The sequence below is a fragment of the Xenopus laevis genome, chromosome 8S, assembly GCF_017654675.1.
Source record: "Xenopus laevis strain J_2021 chromosome 8S, Xenopus_laevis_v10.1, whole genome shotgun sequence".
NCBI classification, from domain to species: domain Eukaryota; kingdom Metazoa; phylum Chordata; class Amphibia; order Anura; family Pipidae; genus Xenopus; species Xenopus laevis.
Window position 1 is genome coordinate 80541718 of NC_054386.1, and position 15009 is coordinate 80556726.

Here is a 15009-nt window from a genome sequence, read left to right on the forward strand (position 1 = left end):
TTAGTATTAGAATAAAGCAGTGTTCTGTGCTCCCCTTATTCATTTTTTTGTTACAGACAAGGAGGATTGTGTTTCCTTTATATGGGGTCCATCAGCATTATAAGTTTTTACTTCTTTATGAATAGGTTGCATCTAAGGAACAAAACTAAATTGAATAAAATGTTATTCTTTAGATGTAACCTCACTTTCTTTAGCATGCTATGAGCATATTACTAGGATCAGCATATTATTAGCTGCCCAGAACTGACTGAGCAGGTGCTGTGCCTCAGTGAGGAATGTGATTGAGCACCCCAAAAGCTTACAAAACTTGCACCAAAAAAAGGCTATTCTTCCAGCCCCTCCTATGATTAACTCCTGACTTCAGTTCTTATGCTGTTCTGAAGCAGAAAAAAAGATGGCGAACTCTGTGTATATGTTCAGAGGTATGGCCCTTCAGTTCTGTAGGTTCCTTGTTAAAGAACACAAGTTAAACTGGAGGTTGATGCTCACTATCGCACTGTACATATTTCACGTTATGCTCACAACCTTTAATGTTTATATTTTTGCTCAATCCCTTTTCGTTAATATAGCATGTAATACAGGGATTTTATTGTTTAAAGCAGACAATTTACTCACAGAAGTGATTCACATGTTGCTAAAATGATGGGAGTGCGCAGACCAGCTTTGCAATATTCCAATTGTGTTATTATGAAATGCATTTATGTAGCGTATATACTCGAGTATAAGCCAAGTTTTTCAGCCCACAAAATATGCTGAAAAACTCTACCTTGGCTTAAGCGCAAAAACGGTCGCCGGGGTCTAAGAATAATCGCCAAGTATATTCTCCGGCATCCAAAAACGAGACGCCGGCACCTCAAATGGGAGCAGAAACCCTCAATTTTTTGATTGAAACTTACCAGAAGCTGCTGCATTTCTGATCCTAGGCTTATACTCGAGTCAATAAGCTTTCACAGTTTTTGGAGGTAAAATTAGGCACCTCGGCTTATACTCGGGACGGCTTATACTCGAGTATATACAGTATTTGGCCCAGTGTAAATGTATCAGCCTACTGTTAGAAGTGGCAATTAAATCTGTCCAAATCCACCATTTTCCGCCAAATTTCTGAGAACCTTGAAGGGCAGCAGTGCAAATGGGCACCAATCAATCCTTGCTTCACTCAAAATGTTCCAAGCCTCTATTATGCCCTTGGGTGTCACTCCATGGGAGGTGAACACTGTGCTGTAACAGCAGCCATTGTGAGGTATATGTAGGGAGCCTGATATCCTCGCTGAATGTTTGGGGGATATTCCAGCTGCCCATGCCAATGTTGCCACATAAACATCCTCCAAAGGAAGAATGGGGCCTTTGCCTGTCTGCTGCAACAGCCACTCAACTCCTTCATGGGACAAAATATAGCCTGTACCACTGCAGTAGGGTGGGAAGTTGTTTTCTGTGTACACCTCAGTAGAAATGTATTGACGACTGTCAGGATTATGGTCAGGATAGACTTTCCAGTGCACCCTCCCTAAAAAGAGAGGTCCATGTTGTCCCTAAAGGTATCTTGCCAAGTAAAATGTATTTACAAATACACCATCATCAGTTTTCAGAAGGAACTTAGGACCCTGACACTTCTGTGACATCCATGATAGACCCACCAAAGTTGTATGGTCATATTGCGATAACTGTCAGTAAAGACAGCTTGGATGATGTCTTCTCCATGGATCGTTGCAGGAGGCAAAGGCCCCATTCTTCCTTTGGAGGAAGATAAGAAGCATGGGAGATGGTGAACAAGCTTTAGCAGGGGAAAGGAGACTTAAATTGAAAGCACTGTGCAAAACCATGGCAAGTGAAGAAATCTTTTCAGTCTGTTTCTTTAAAGTGATACCAACATGTCCCTATAAAAATCATAGGAACGTGTCAGTATCAAGTAGGTGCGGCACCAGGAATAGTTCCCCCCAAAGCCGCCGCCAGCCCTGCGAACCTCTGTGCAGCCGACCCGCTGACACTACTAACAGATCTTCTGCGTTGCTTCACTGACATTGGGCTGGGGGCGGAGCGATCCTTCCATAGGCTCAAGTCCTGTTTTCAATCATAATTAGCCAATGGCAGGAGTGCACACCCCCCCCCAGCGTCACTGAAACTGCACAGAAGATCTTTTAGCAGTGTCGGAGGGTCAGCTTAACGAAGGTTCTCGGGCCTGGGGGTGGCTTTGTAGAGAAACCTATTCCGCGTCCAGCACCTCCTTGATATGAACACTTTCCTATGATTTTTATATTGCTTTAAATCACTTTTTGTGGTACATTTGTATATCATGCTTTTATCTATTGGCTCTGGATAGTAAAAAAAACTCCTTGGAGGTTATCCACTGCACTAGTAATATACTTGGGGCTATAAGTGGATTTAATGTATTATTTTCGCCAGATATAAACGTGTTCACCGCATTTTAACAGATTTGTAGGTAAAGCAGAAAAAATAACTTTATGTACAATCATTTTTTATATATATTTTTTTATTATTTATAAATGAATAATCCATCCAGTATGTACTGTATGGACAATACCTGATGAAGCCTGACTTTATCATAATCAGTGTAAAATATAGAATTGATGGGTCAAGGGATCATTATCCCTGTGATCGCTGTGAACATACATGTTGTTATAGTGTGATATATTTATTAGGTGAGTTTGTAATGGATGAAATAGTGATATTCTATACCTCCTTTATTGACCTTTTAGTGGGCAGGACCCTAACGAGCATTGAGAACATTTATTGTTGGAGAGTAATATTTATTTATTTTATTGTAGACACTAATGAAATATGAGCATAATGTCTTGCTTTGCTAAACTACCTACAACTTTTGCATAACTAGGCCTTCTTTACAGAGATATGTTTGCATACCTAAAGCCAGTTTAAAAACAATATTACCATGTAAAAGCCTCATTAAAGGAAACAAGAACACCAAACAGTGGTTTAAAGCAAATATAATATACTGTTAGGCCAGGATTCCCGGACGATTCCGTGTCGTCCGTGGAGTCCTTACCCTGCACTGGTATAACTAGCCACAGGGCAGTTCAAGTTAAAGTAGGGATACGAAAGTTATGTCCGACAAAGCTGGTGACAGTCTACCACTGAAAATCGTACGATACATGCAGAGAAATTATCAGCAGCCGACAGAAATCTTTCTAACCTGTCTGATCAACCAATGACGATCTCCGCAGGACGAAAATTTTACAAATTCTCGATTCATACGATCGGATCTTTGCGTCTATGGCCAGCTTAAACCTCTTCTATTGTATAGATCTTAAACGTAATCTGCTGTGTAACCTGTGCCTTTAGGAAGGAACTCCACGGGCAATTTCGGCACGGTCACTGCGGAAAAATACAGGCGTCAAATCGGATGCGACAGAAATAAGGTAAGAGATGGAAATGTCGAATGAAGACGTAACTTTCATGCGCTGTGACACGATACAGTGGATGCAGATGCGTGCAGAGTCTGCATCTGAAAGTCATATTCCGTCGGATGCTGCGACACCATCCGACGTTCCTGTTGCTAACCTTATTTCCGTTGCATCCGACTTGATGCCTGCTTTTTTCCGCAGCGCCTGCGATCGCGCCGAATTCGTCCATGGAGTTCCTCCCTTACTCATTCAGACTGAATGGCTGCCCCCATGAATACACAGCACATAGAGGACTAAGGCCCGGATTAGGCTACAATGTATAACTACTGATCAAGAAAACTGCATATGGCTTTGGTATATTAGGTCTAGGATAATAGGCTAAAATGTAGCATTATTTTCTTTAATTGCCGGGACTTTTTTCAGTTCAATTGTTTTCATAGTGTTCCCCAGAACTAAAGACTTTTTTTCAATTACTTTCCATTATTCATTTTTTTACTGTTTTTTAAAAATCTAAGCTTAAAGTTTAGTGTCTCTGGTGTTTGATTCTGGCAGCTCAGTAATTCAGGTGCAGACTTTTAACGGTTAAAAATTTGCATTTACTTGATACATTTCTCAGCAGCATCTGTGGAGTATTAGCAACTATTGTATCAATTCTAACAGCTGCCTGTAATGAAACCCAGAGATTCTGCTCAGCAGGGACACAGATAAGAAATATATCAATTAAATGTATCAATTTAGAACAGTTTACTGGGTCGGTGACCCCCCCTCCCATAGCTGCTTTTAGGGTTGCCATCTGGTCGGTACGGTAAAAATGATGGTTGATACCAATATTATTAATAGGGGAAAAAATAAATATATTGGAAGGCCATTATTTTTTTCCAGAAAAGTTGGCAACCCTAGCAGCTTTAGAAGGTGCAAAATGACACTTTACACTTCGGGGCATATTTATCAAGGGTCGAATTTCCAATTGAAAAAACTTTGAAATTCGAATTCAAAAAGACCAACCTCAATTAAGCTGAAGTTTTTTTGGTCGAATAGGTCAGTTTTTGATCGAATAGGTCCGTATTCGGCCGCATTCAAATTGTACGAATAGCAAATTCGATTTGTAGTTTTTCCCGAAATGTCCACCAATTGACTCCATGTTGGTTCTAGGAGGTCCCCTGTAGGCTAAAACAGCAATTCGGCAGGTTTTAGATGGCAAATGGTGGTCGAATTTTTAAAGAGACAGTACATGATAAATTTACAATTTTTTTTTCAAATTTAAATTGAATTATTCCCTAGTCGAAGTACACAAAAGAAAAATCGTAATTCAAATTTTTTTCAATCGAAAATTCGCCTCCACCTTTGATAAATCTGCCGGTCGCACATAGAAAATAGAAAGTAATTGGAAAAAGATGTTTTTTCTGGTGATCTCTCTGAAAACAACTAGTCGTTTGAAGATGAACAACCCCAGGAACTGGCTGTATCCTAAACTTTACCACTTGCTTCTTGGCTTTTCTTAGTAGCCCAGTTTATAGTCTAGGACTGACCCACTGGTATCCAGCTGCTGCTGTGTATATTGCCTACACGCTGAACTCTGTACACTGCCCATCTAACAACTAGGAACTAGACAAAAACCCGGAAGACACGAGCAGACAGCTTCCATTCACAGGAGTCAACAAAGGCACTTGCAGGCCAACTAGCTAACCCTACACCTGTCTCTTGTGAGTGTGTCTGGATAAAGTTGGCAAGATTCAAATCAGGAAAAAAAAAACCCTCTCATGAACGCCTTATGCTTCCAATAGCAACAGACTAACTAACCCATTGGATGGAGCGGAAAGACGTCTGGCGGAAGTGTACTAGGATTGCTTCCGGGTCAGAGTTGGATTGCTCTGCACGCTGTTACTGACAGTGACACGGTAAGTGTGTTTATCCGCATAGGGAGCGGCTATGGAATGATGTTACACTGAGTAATGCTGACTAATGTGTATCACGGTTCCCAGACTGTACAGCGCATAGTGAGCCGCAAGATCGTGGCACGTGTCAAATGTGAGGTTTAACAGTGAAGTTCACCATCATATAATATGGTATAGGATCTGTGTGGTTATTAGCGTTCCACTTCTCTCTTTATTATGTCTGCAACGTGTAAGCTTTCTTGGTCAGGCTCCTTTTTACCTCTTGTTTTTTGTATAGAAATCTGTATATTTATTGTATAGATCAATTTACTGCACAGTGCTGTGGAATAGATTCCTGCATCTCCAGATTTATATGAGAACCGTGGCGTCTCCAATAAACACACATGCAGAACACTGGATTACTTCTACAGCTAGGATCATTTTTTCAATATAACACAAAGACTTTTATGTAACATGAGTTCATAAGGAAAGGAATTACTGGTACAACTGGTGGTATTCTATAGTTTATATAAACTAGGCATTCATCGAATCCACTATTTTGGATTCGGCCCCCGAATCCTTAGCAAAAGATTTGGCAAATCCCAATCCTAATTTGCATATGCAAATTAGGAGTGTGAAGGGGAAGACATTTTTTACTTCCTTGTTTTGTGACAAAAAGTCACGCGATTTGCATTTGCAAATTCAGATTCTGTTCGGCCAGGCAGAAGGATTCGGCCGAATCAGAATCCTGCTGAAAAAGACAGAATCCCAAACTGAATCCTGGATTCGGTGCATCCCTAACATAAACAAGCTGCTGTGTGGCCATTCAAGATGAAAAAAGGAGAAAAGGCATAGTTTACACAGCAGATAACCTCTGTAGTATACAATGGGAGTCTTCAGAACTTATCTGTTATCTACTGTGTATCCTGTGCTTGAATGGCTGCTCCCATGGCTACACAGCAGCTTGTTTATATAAACTATAGTAGTACTTATCTGATATCTACTGTGTATCCTGTGCTTGAATGGCTGCCCCCATAGCTACACAGCAGCTTGTTTATATAAACTATAGTAGTACTTATCTGTTATCTACTGTGTATCCTGTGCTTGAATGGCTGCCCCCATAGCTACACAGCAGCTTGTTTATATAAACTATAGTTGTGTTTCTGAAGTAAACACACCAGTATTACATGTGCAGGGCAACAATTTTTAATTTTTTGGTGTTACTGTTCATTTAACAGTTTCCATGCTTAACAGTTTCTACATATTTGTGTGTGCTGACAATCTGTGTTGTAGGTAAACCAATGGCGGAACAATTACAAGAGAAGTTACAGGCCGAGATTGCCAAATACCAGCAGCTCCAGAAAGGTACATATTCTTATATTTGGTGTATGCATTGTAGAAAAGGAAAAGAATATATTTGAGATACACGGTTTCTGTCTTTGGGCAGCAATGGCTCCCAAACTGTTGATCCAGCTTCACTACATGGGCACAGAGCAGGTGTTGGGTTGCTTGGAGGCCAGTTAGGTTGAGATTTAGAGAGAGAGCGAGAGTCAATTTGATATCACTGATGCTCCAAGGAGCTGTGGGATACAGTGTTATTTGCAGTAAAAACTTTTTTGATGTGCTAGATATTCTTGGGACTATGGTTAAATGACTACTGCAATATATTAACATATCTATAACCTGTTAGTTTAGGGGGTGGTTCACCTTTATGTTAACTTTTTTATAGAATAGCCAATTCTAAGCAACTTTTCAACTGGTCTTCATTATTTATTTTTTATAGTTTTTTAATTATTTGCCTTCTTCTTCTTCTGACTTTCTCCAGGTTTCAAATGGGGGTCACTAAAAACACATGCTCTGTAGGGCTACAAATGTATTGTTATTGCTACTTTTTATAAATTATCTTTCTATGTACACCCTCTTCTATTCATATTCCAGTCTCTTATTCAAATCAATGCATGGTTGCTAGGGTAATTTGGACCTTAGTAACCAGATTGCTGAAATTACAAACTGGAGAGCTGCTGAATAAAAAGCTAAAGAACTCAAAAACCGCAAATAATAACAAATGAAAACCAATTGCAAACTGTCTCAGTAAATCAAATCACTCTCTACATCATACTAAAAGTTAACGAAAAGGTGACCAACCCCTTTAAGGGAGAACCTGTGAAAAGTTCCAAACACATTTATTTTAAAGGGCTAGTAATATCAAACATGATGGTTTTTATATGCATTTAAATATATGTACTGCTGTGCTGTTAATAATGTTTGTTCCTGAATCACTACTTTAATTGATATACAGTTGTGTGTGAACGTTTGTGAATCCTTTAAAAAGTCCCAAAAATTGATGAAGAAAACCTAGTTAAAACAAATGAAACTAAAAATATTATATTTGGTCACGTATTTATGGAAAAAAAAGTCCCTATAACATATTTATGTGTGGCAAAAGTAAGTGAATCCTTAGAATTATCATATAATTTGAAGATGAGATCAAAATCTGCTGTTTTCAATCAATGGGGCGATAATCCGATGCGAATAAGACCCTGTTTTATTTAAAGAACGGCGATCCAGCAAAGCCTGATCACACGTACAACACACTTGTGGATGTGTTTCATGCGTTGAACGGGTGGCTAAGGAGCTCAGAAAAAGAGTTGTTGATGTCCATTGAAAAGGTTACAAAACTATCTCTAAAGAGTTTGGACAATCAGACAGATTGTGAACAAATAAAGGATATTTAAGACTGGTGTTACTCTACCCAGAAGATAACTGCAATTGCAAGGCATCTAATATTCCAGAGGTTACAAAGGAACTGGTAACTTCTAAGCAACTGAAGGCCTGTCTCACATTGGTGACTGTTGAACACTGAACAGCAATGGTGTGTATGAGTAGAAAGGAGAAAGGTCTTTGTGGAAAGACCTACAGTGAGAGGTTCATGTGAGGAAACCCACCAACACCCAAGAGCTGAAGCTGCTTTGTATGGAGGAATGAGCTAAAATTCCTCAGATTCGGAGTGTAGGACTGATCAACAGTTACCACAAATGTTTCCTTGCAGTTCTTGCTGCACAAGAGGAGTCACACCAAATACAGAGAGCAGGATTCACTTCCGTTTGCGACATGCAAATATTTTATTGGATTATTTTTTATGAATAAATACATGACCAAATGGTGTTTCATTTGTCAAACTAGGTTTTCTTCATCTACTTTTAGGACTTGTTTGGAATGGCTTGCATGTTTGTGTTATTATTATTATTATTATTATTATTATTATTATTCTTTCATGCTTCTTTCTTTAGAGATCAGCACTACTATGTCAGCTAGGCAAAAGCTTGAGGCTCAGTTGACTGAAAACAACATTGTGAAAAAGGTGAGTTTACAGCAGGAGTGGCATTGTTAGCAAATGGATGCAACCTAATGGCAGTCTTGGGGCTGAATTCCGGCTTGCACAAGCCAATATCAGTCACCGTTATGAGGGTATAAAGTGGAAGGACGATCTGAGTTATTCCCTTTCTTACTTTAACTTGGTTTTGACTACTAAGCAAGGCCTCAATACAAAAGACTTTACAGCCCAGTTCGAAAGTTATGAATTCTAAGGCAGTTTTGCCTGATCAACTAACCATTACGTTTATGAGCTGTGTGGCTGGTATGGCTTCTGAAGTGGGTCTGCACTGTGCATGACAGCAGCTAGAAAAAGCTGAAGACTAAATATAACAACCATCAATGCATCTTGGAATCACGCATTAGGGGGCAGATTTTTCGAATTTTCAAGTTTTTTTTATGGTCAAAACTGTCAAATTCGACAATGGAGTTATTCAAATTCAATTTGAGTTTTTAAAAAAAATTCTAATTCAATTTTTGAGATTTATCATCCTTTGGCGCTTTAAGAATTTGACTACTCACCACCTTAAGCCTTTCCAAATTGCTGTTTAAGTCAATGGGAGACGTCCAGGGATCAATTTGGAGCCCTCCTGACGTTCTAGGTTTTTTTTTTTTTGTAGAAAGAAAACTTGAATCGAGTTTTTAAAATTCAAATCTAATTTGATTCCAGTTTTTAGGTCGATCCTATTCACCCGAGTTGAAAAAATTTGATTTTTATAATAAATTTCGATTGGTTGAATTTCGAAAATAAGACCGAGACTGTAATCCATTTTATATAAGCTACAGCCAGATGTGGCCCTTCAAAGGATTATTATAGGCTCCGTACACTTCAGTGTATGGTATGAAATCATCATTTTAATTTAACTCTGCCCTTGAACATTCTGTATGAGAAAAAAACCTGGCCACAACATGAAATAAGATGGACAGCACTGTGCTACAGAAAGCAAAGGTAAAGAGGTTTTTATTTACCTCTTAATTAGACAAATACATTGGGATCATTTCAATAATTGTCCTGAAATTATTTTGTAATACATATATTTATTTAAAATAAAAAAACTTGAACAGAAAACTTTATTTGATAGTAATCATGTTTTGGCATGTATATAGGGTTGCCAACTTTTCTGAAAAGTTTTACTGGCCGGTGAGGGGGGGGTGGGGTGGCAACAAAAGGGGCAATCTGTGACGCAAAAGGGGACGGAGCCACATACTGTGCCACAAATGGGGGCAGAAGGCCAAAAAAAGGTAAGTTCTGAGCGAATTGGGGGTGGGCCAAGGCCTTTTTTTAAGGGTATTACAAATTTACTGGCAACTACATTGCCGGTAAATTTGTAATACTGGCCTTGGCTGGCATTTTACCGGCCGAGTGGCAACCCTACATGTATAGGATATCAGGTACGGAATAAGATGAAACGGAATAGGGGAAAAGGAAAATCTGAACTGAAATGTGCAAACACCTAGGCCTCCTACTTATTTTCTTGCTTAGCATTTGATAATTCATCCCCTTTTACAAGGGAGAATATTTGTAATTGTTGTTAAAACTTATAAATAAATATTTATGTGTCTGAGTTTCTGTATATGTGTGTAGGAGCTGGCTTTCCTGGATGACAGTAACACTGTATATAAACTAATTGGTCCAGTGCTGGTGAAGCAGGATCTGGAAGAGGCAAAGTCTACGGTGGATAAAAGGCTTCAGTACATTAATGGAGAAATGTGAGTAGATCGTATTTTTATTAGTAGTAGATAACCTTTTTCCTCAGTTATTACATTTGTTGCCTGGTTTGTATAATATTAATCTGTTTGTTTCTCAGAAAAAGATATGAGACCACCCTTAAGGATATGGAGCAGCGTTCAGAGCAGCATAGAGTGTCCCTTACCAAGCTTCAACAAGATTATCAGAGAGCACAAGGAAAGGGTACAGTGAAGGCCTGAAAACATTGTATAACCCTAATCATGGTTTCCGTCTTTCATCAATGCTCCAGGACTGTGTACCACAAACTTTATCAACCATTTAACTTCCTGGAATAGGTCATGCCTTATATGCACACCAGTGCCCTGATTGGACAAAAAAAGGCTTCACTGTGGAAATGCTTTGTTTTGAATTGTGTGTGTTAATAAAAATGCTTTGACTTGGATAACTGAGTTGGCTTATCACACCTTTCCTGAGAGGTCAGTGGTTATAACAGACTCTTAGGGTAAGGACACACAGGCAGATTCGGGGAGATTACTCGCCCCAGAGACAAATCGCCTCTTCTTCGGGGCGACAATCTCCCAGAACTGCCTTCCCCTACCTTCCCGGCTATAATGAAAAATCGCCAGCGGGATGGCACTTGCGGCACTTCGTTTTCCGAAGTCGCCCGAAGTTTCATGTTTTATCAGAGTAGCCTGGGGGAGATTCGGGGAGATTAGGTGCCTGGCAACAAATCTCCTCTTCTTCGGGGCAACTAATCTCCCCGATCTGCCTTCCACCCGCTAAAATGAAAATCGACCGGGGGCAGGCAATCGGAGAGCTTCGTTTTCCAAAGTCGCCCTGAGGAAACTTCGGGGCGACTTTGGAAAACGAAGCTCTCCGATTGCCTGCCCCCGGTCAATTTTCATTTTAGTGGGTGGAAGGCAGATCGGGGAGATTAGTTGCCCCGAAGAAGAGGAGATTTGTTGCCTGGCACCTAATCTCCTCCAATCTCCCCCAGGCTACTCTGATAAAACATATGTAAGCAGTGACACAGTGGGGGTCATTTATCAACTCTGGGCAAATTTGCCCATGGGCAGTAACCCATGACAACCAATCAAATTGCTGCATTTATTCTTCTTCTTGCAGCTGGCTTTAAAAAGCTATTCACTGATTGGTTGCTATGGGTAACTGTCCATGGCCAAATTCCCAGTCTTGATAAATGAGCCCCACTGTATCTTAAAAGGGTTCTTCCATCCTCCACCCCAGTTTTGTTTTCTTATTTGTATAATAAAATAATGGAATTCTAAGCAGCATTGCAATGTACATTAATGTAAAAAATCCAACGATTCAATGGTTATCTGTAAATATCATTGTTGTAAGCAGCAGCAAGTATGTATTTGGCTTCTACCATTCTTCTGAACACCTTTGAAGAATTGTAATTAATGTATATTTCAAAGTTTCTTAAAATACATCTTCTTTCATTCTTCAAAAAATATGTTGTACTTTTTTTTTTTTAAAGGAAAACTATACCCCCAAAATGAATACTTAAGCAACAGATAGTTTAGATCAAATTGAATGACATATTAAAGAATCTTACCAAACTGGAATATATATTTACATAAATATTGCCCTTTTACATCTCTTGCCTTGAACCACCATTTCGTGACTCTATCTGTGCTGCCTCAGAGATCACCTGACCAGAAATACTACAACACTAACTGTAACAGGAAGAAGTGAGGAAGCAAAAGGCAGAACTCTGTCTGTTAATTGGCTCATGTGACCTTACATGTGGTTTGTATGTGTGCACAGTGAATCTTACGATCTCAGGGGGCGGCCCTTATTTTTTAAAATGGCAATTTTCTATTTATGATTACCCAATGGCACATACTACTAAAAAAGTATATTATTATGATAATGGTTCATTTACATGAAGCAGGGTTTTACACATGAGCTGTTTTACTCAGTATCTTTTAATAGAGACCTACATTGTTTGGGGGGTATAGTTTTCCTTTAAGGAAAACTTCTTTTCAGCCTAATAACTACACACCAAAGAGAACAGTATTACATGACGCAACTAAATTGAATTTTGTAAATGTCTCCAGATCCAGGACTGGACACGTGTTGTACTAGTGATGGCACTGAAATTGGATATGATGCATCTGGTTTGTAGAAGTGAATATTTGAAATTTGATGAGCAACTTTCATTGGTTATGCAGAAATGTATTCCTCTTGGTCCTTGGACGGAGAAGAGAGTCCAAGCTTGCAGAGTTTTATTAAAAGATTCTAATTTTTTAAATTCTGGTGAATAGGATCGACCTGCAAACTCAAATCGAATTCGATTCAAGTTTTTTCACCAGAAAAAAAAAATCTAGTTTCAAAAGTCCACATAACGACTCCAAATTGATTGTAGGAGGTCCCCCATACGCCAAATCACCAATTCAACAGGTTTTAAATGGCAAATTCTTAATACTTTATGAACTTATTTTAAATTTAAACATTGTTTATGATACAGTGCACAGGAACAGCAGTGGGATCGTGGGTGGCCCCAGCATACGCATTAGCCTATTTGAGTGAATTTGGAACTGAAGATACTTTGAGTTCTCCATTATTTAGACACTGAACTTTTATTTTATGAACTCTTCTTTTTATGAAATTCCTTAAAGTGATACTGACACTAAAAAATGAATTTTAGCATATGAATGTACATTGAATATTACCTATAGGTCATGTTGATCATTTTTTGCTGAGAGGTTTGTTTTTGTAAGTAATTGTTAGTTGAAGTTCCTAAGCCTGACTCTCTGACACTCTGACTTTGTCAACCTGACTGTCCCATCTCAGCCTGTTAGTTACCGTTTCTAATGCTAACGGACTCCTGCTGCACAAATATGGCAGCCCCCTCATACAGGAACATGGGGGATCAGACAGGTAATGTAAAAGCAGCATGCAAATACTTTATGGCAAAGTTAGAAGTAGCTTGCAAAGCCAATATTATAATAGATGTAAAAAAAAGTTTAATTTCAGGTGTCAGTATCTCTTTAATGCTAGTTATTCCATTTACCCATCCACACAAGGGCAGAAAGTACAGTATAAAATACAGGGTGCCCTGCAGCACTGGTGGTTTGCATTATCAAGTGATCCTGTGGGCTGTGGAAGGTTATATTGTGGCAAAGGCATACATTGGGTACAGATATAAATGACTCTTGATTTCAAAGGATCCGAGAAGATGAAAGAAGGCAAACAATAAAAAAATGGAACAAAAATATTTTGGTAAGTATTAGGCAGAGCATCTTTTAAGATGTGCACCTATTGACTATTAACCTATGAAAGTAAGGGTTGGAAACTAAGGACAGGATAATGAAGACTAATGTGCTCTTATATAGCTATAGAGAGAGAGAGAGAGAGATATAGAGATAGATAGATAGAGAGATATAGAGATAGATAGATAGAGAGATATAGAGATAGATAGATAGAGAGATATAGAGAGATATAGAGATAGATAGATATAGAGATAGATACAGTATATATAGAGATATATATATAGCTATATATATATATATAGCTATATATATATATATAGGTATACTGTCATTTTTGTATACAGATGAAATACTCTGCTAGTACCTTGTCAAAACTGGAACACGAGATAAAAGCATTCAGCAGAGGAAAATATCATTGTGAGGAACAGAAATGTTTGAAAATGATGATGTCTACAGAATGGATGAAGTCAAGGCCGGATATTTTTTAGTGAGACACCCCTACTGACAACATCATCAGGACCATCAACAAGAAATTGTACATTAAATAATCACTCGACTGTCAGAAACAATATGGGTTAACAAGGTTATTTTGTGGGCAAATGGCTTTAAGTGTAAAATAAGGAGATTTTCTTACAGGAAAAGTCTTTTTCTCGTAGGCCCATACTGTCAGTGCAGGATGACTGGGGTTAAGTTGCTCAACAGATATTTATTTATTCATAAACCTGCCCCTTGTTTACAGGAACTAAATGTTTATCTTATGCTTATTTACCAATGTCAAAAGCCTTAAATGATTGCCTTTAATATGGGACATCCAGGGGTGATCCTGGCCCCTCTGCCGCCTGAGGCAGCAGCAGTTGCTGCTGCCCCCCCTCCCCTGGAAATTCGCTCTTAAAGTACCAGGAGCAGCAGTTTTGCTGCCCCCTGGTACCTAGTGGGGCGCTGCTGCCTAAGGCGACAGCCTCAACTCGCCTCATTGGCGAAGCACCCCTGGGGACATCCTTAGAATCATCTGACACAAGCTGAGCACCCACTTCAAGTATATGTTCATTAAGAATGGTTTGATTGGAGTCCAAATTGAAGAATATTTTGCTCTTCAGAAACACTGGCTAGTGAAGTCTATGAATGATTTTATTGAGAATCCCGATTTAATGAATATTGATCTCATTTCCCAAAAAATTTGGTCGTGGGAAACAAGCAAAAACATCCTCTTAAAATAGTGTCAGAAAAGTGGTCTGGTTACTTACATACTGCAATTACTCCTTCCCAACTCACTCGTTCAATTAGTAAATATAATAAGTATTTGGTGTCTGAAAACTGGAGAGTACAACACTTGAAATTGGTCCATCTGGGCTATGGGAAATTGCTCTCAGTCTTTGTCCAAAATGTACCCAACAAAATATAGACTTGTTTCACTACCTCTTGTGTTGTACTAACGTACACATGGTATGGTCAACCTTGGA

At 39.0% G+C, this 15009-nt stretch overlaps 1 protein-coding gene and 1 pseudogene across 2 annotated transcripts; one reads left to right on the top strand and one right to left on the bottom strand.

The window, feature by feature from the left end:
- Positions 1 to 981: 981 nt before the first annotated feature.
- Positions 982 to 1982, bottom strand: LOC108700667 (annotated as a pseudogene).
- Positions 1983 to 5221: 3239 nt separating this feature from the next.
- On the top strand, positions 5222 to 11775 carry pfdn6.S (prefoldin subunit 6 S homeolog). Of its 2 annotated transcripts, XM_018232069.2 has the most exons (6): positions 5222 to 5275; positions 5360 to 5443; positions 6545 to 6616; positions 8542 to 8612; positions 10209 to 10333; positions 10432 to 10755. In XM_018232069.2, the coding sequence occupies exons 3-6, from the start codon at positions 6553 to 6555 to the stop codon at positions 10550 to 10552; spliced, it is 381 nt and encodes a 126-aa protein (XP_018087558.1). In that variant the 5' UTR covers positions 5222 to 5275; positions 5360 to 5443; positions 6545 to 6552; the 3' UTR covers positions 10553 to 10755.
- Positions 11776 to 15009: the final 3234 nt, after the last annotated feature.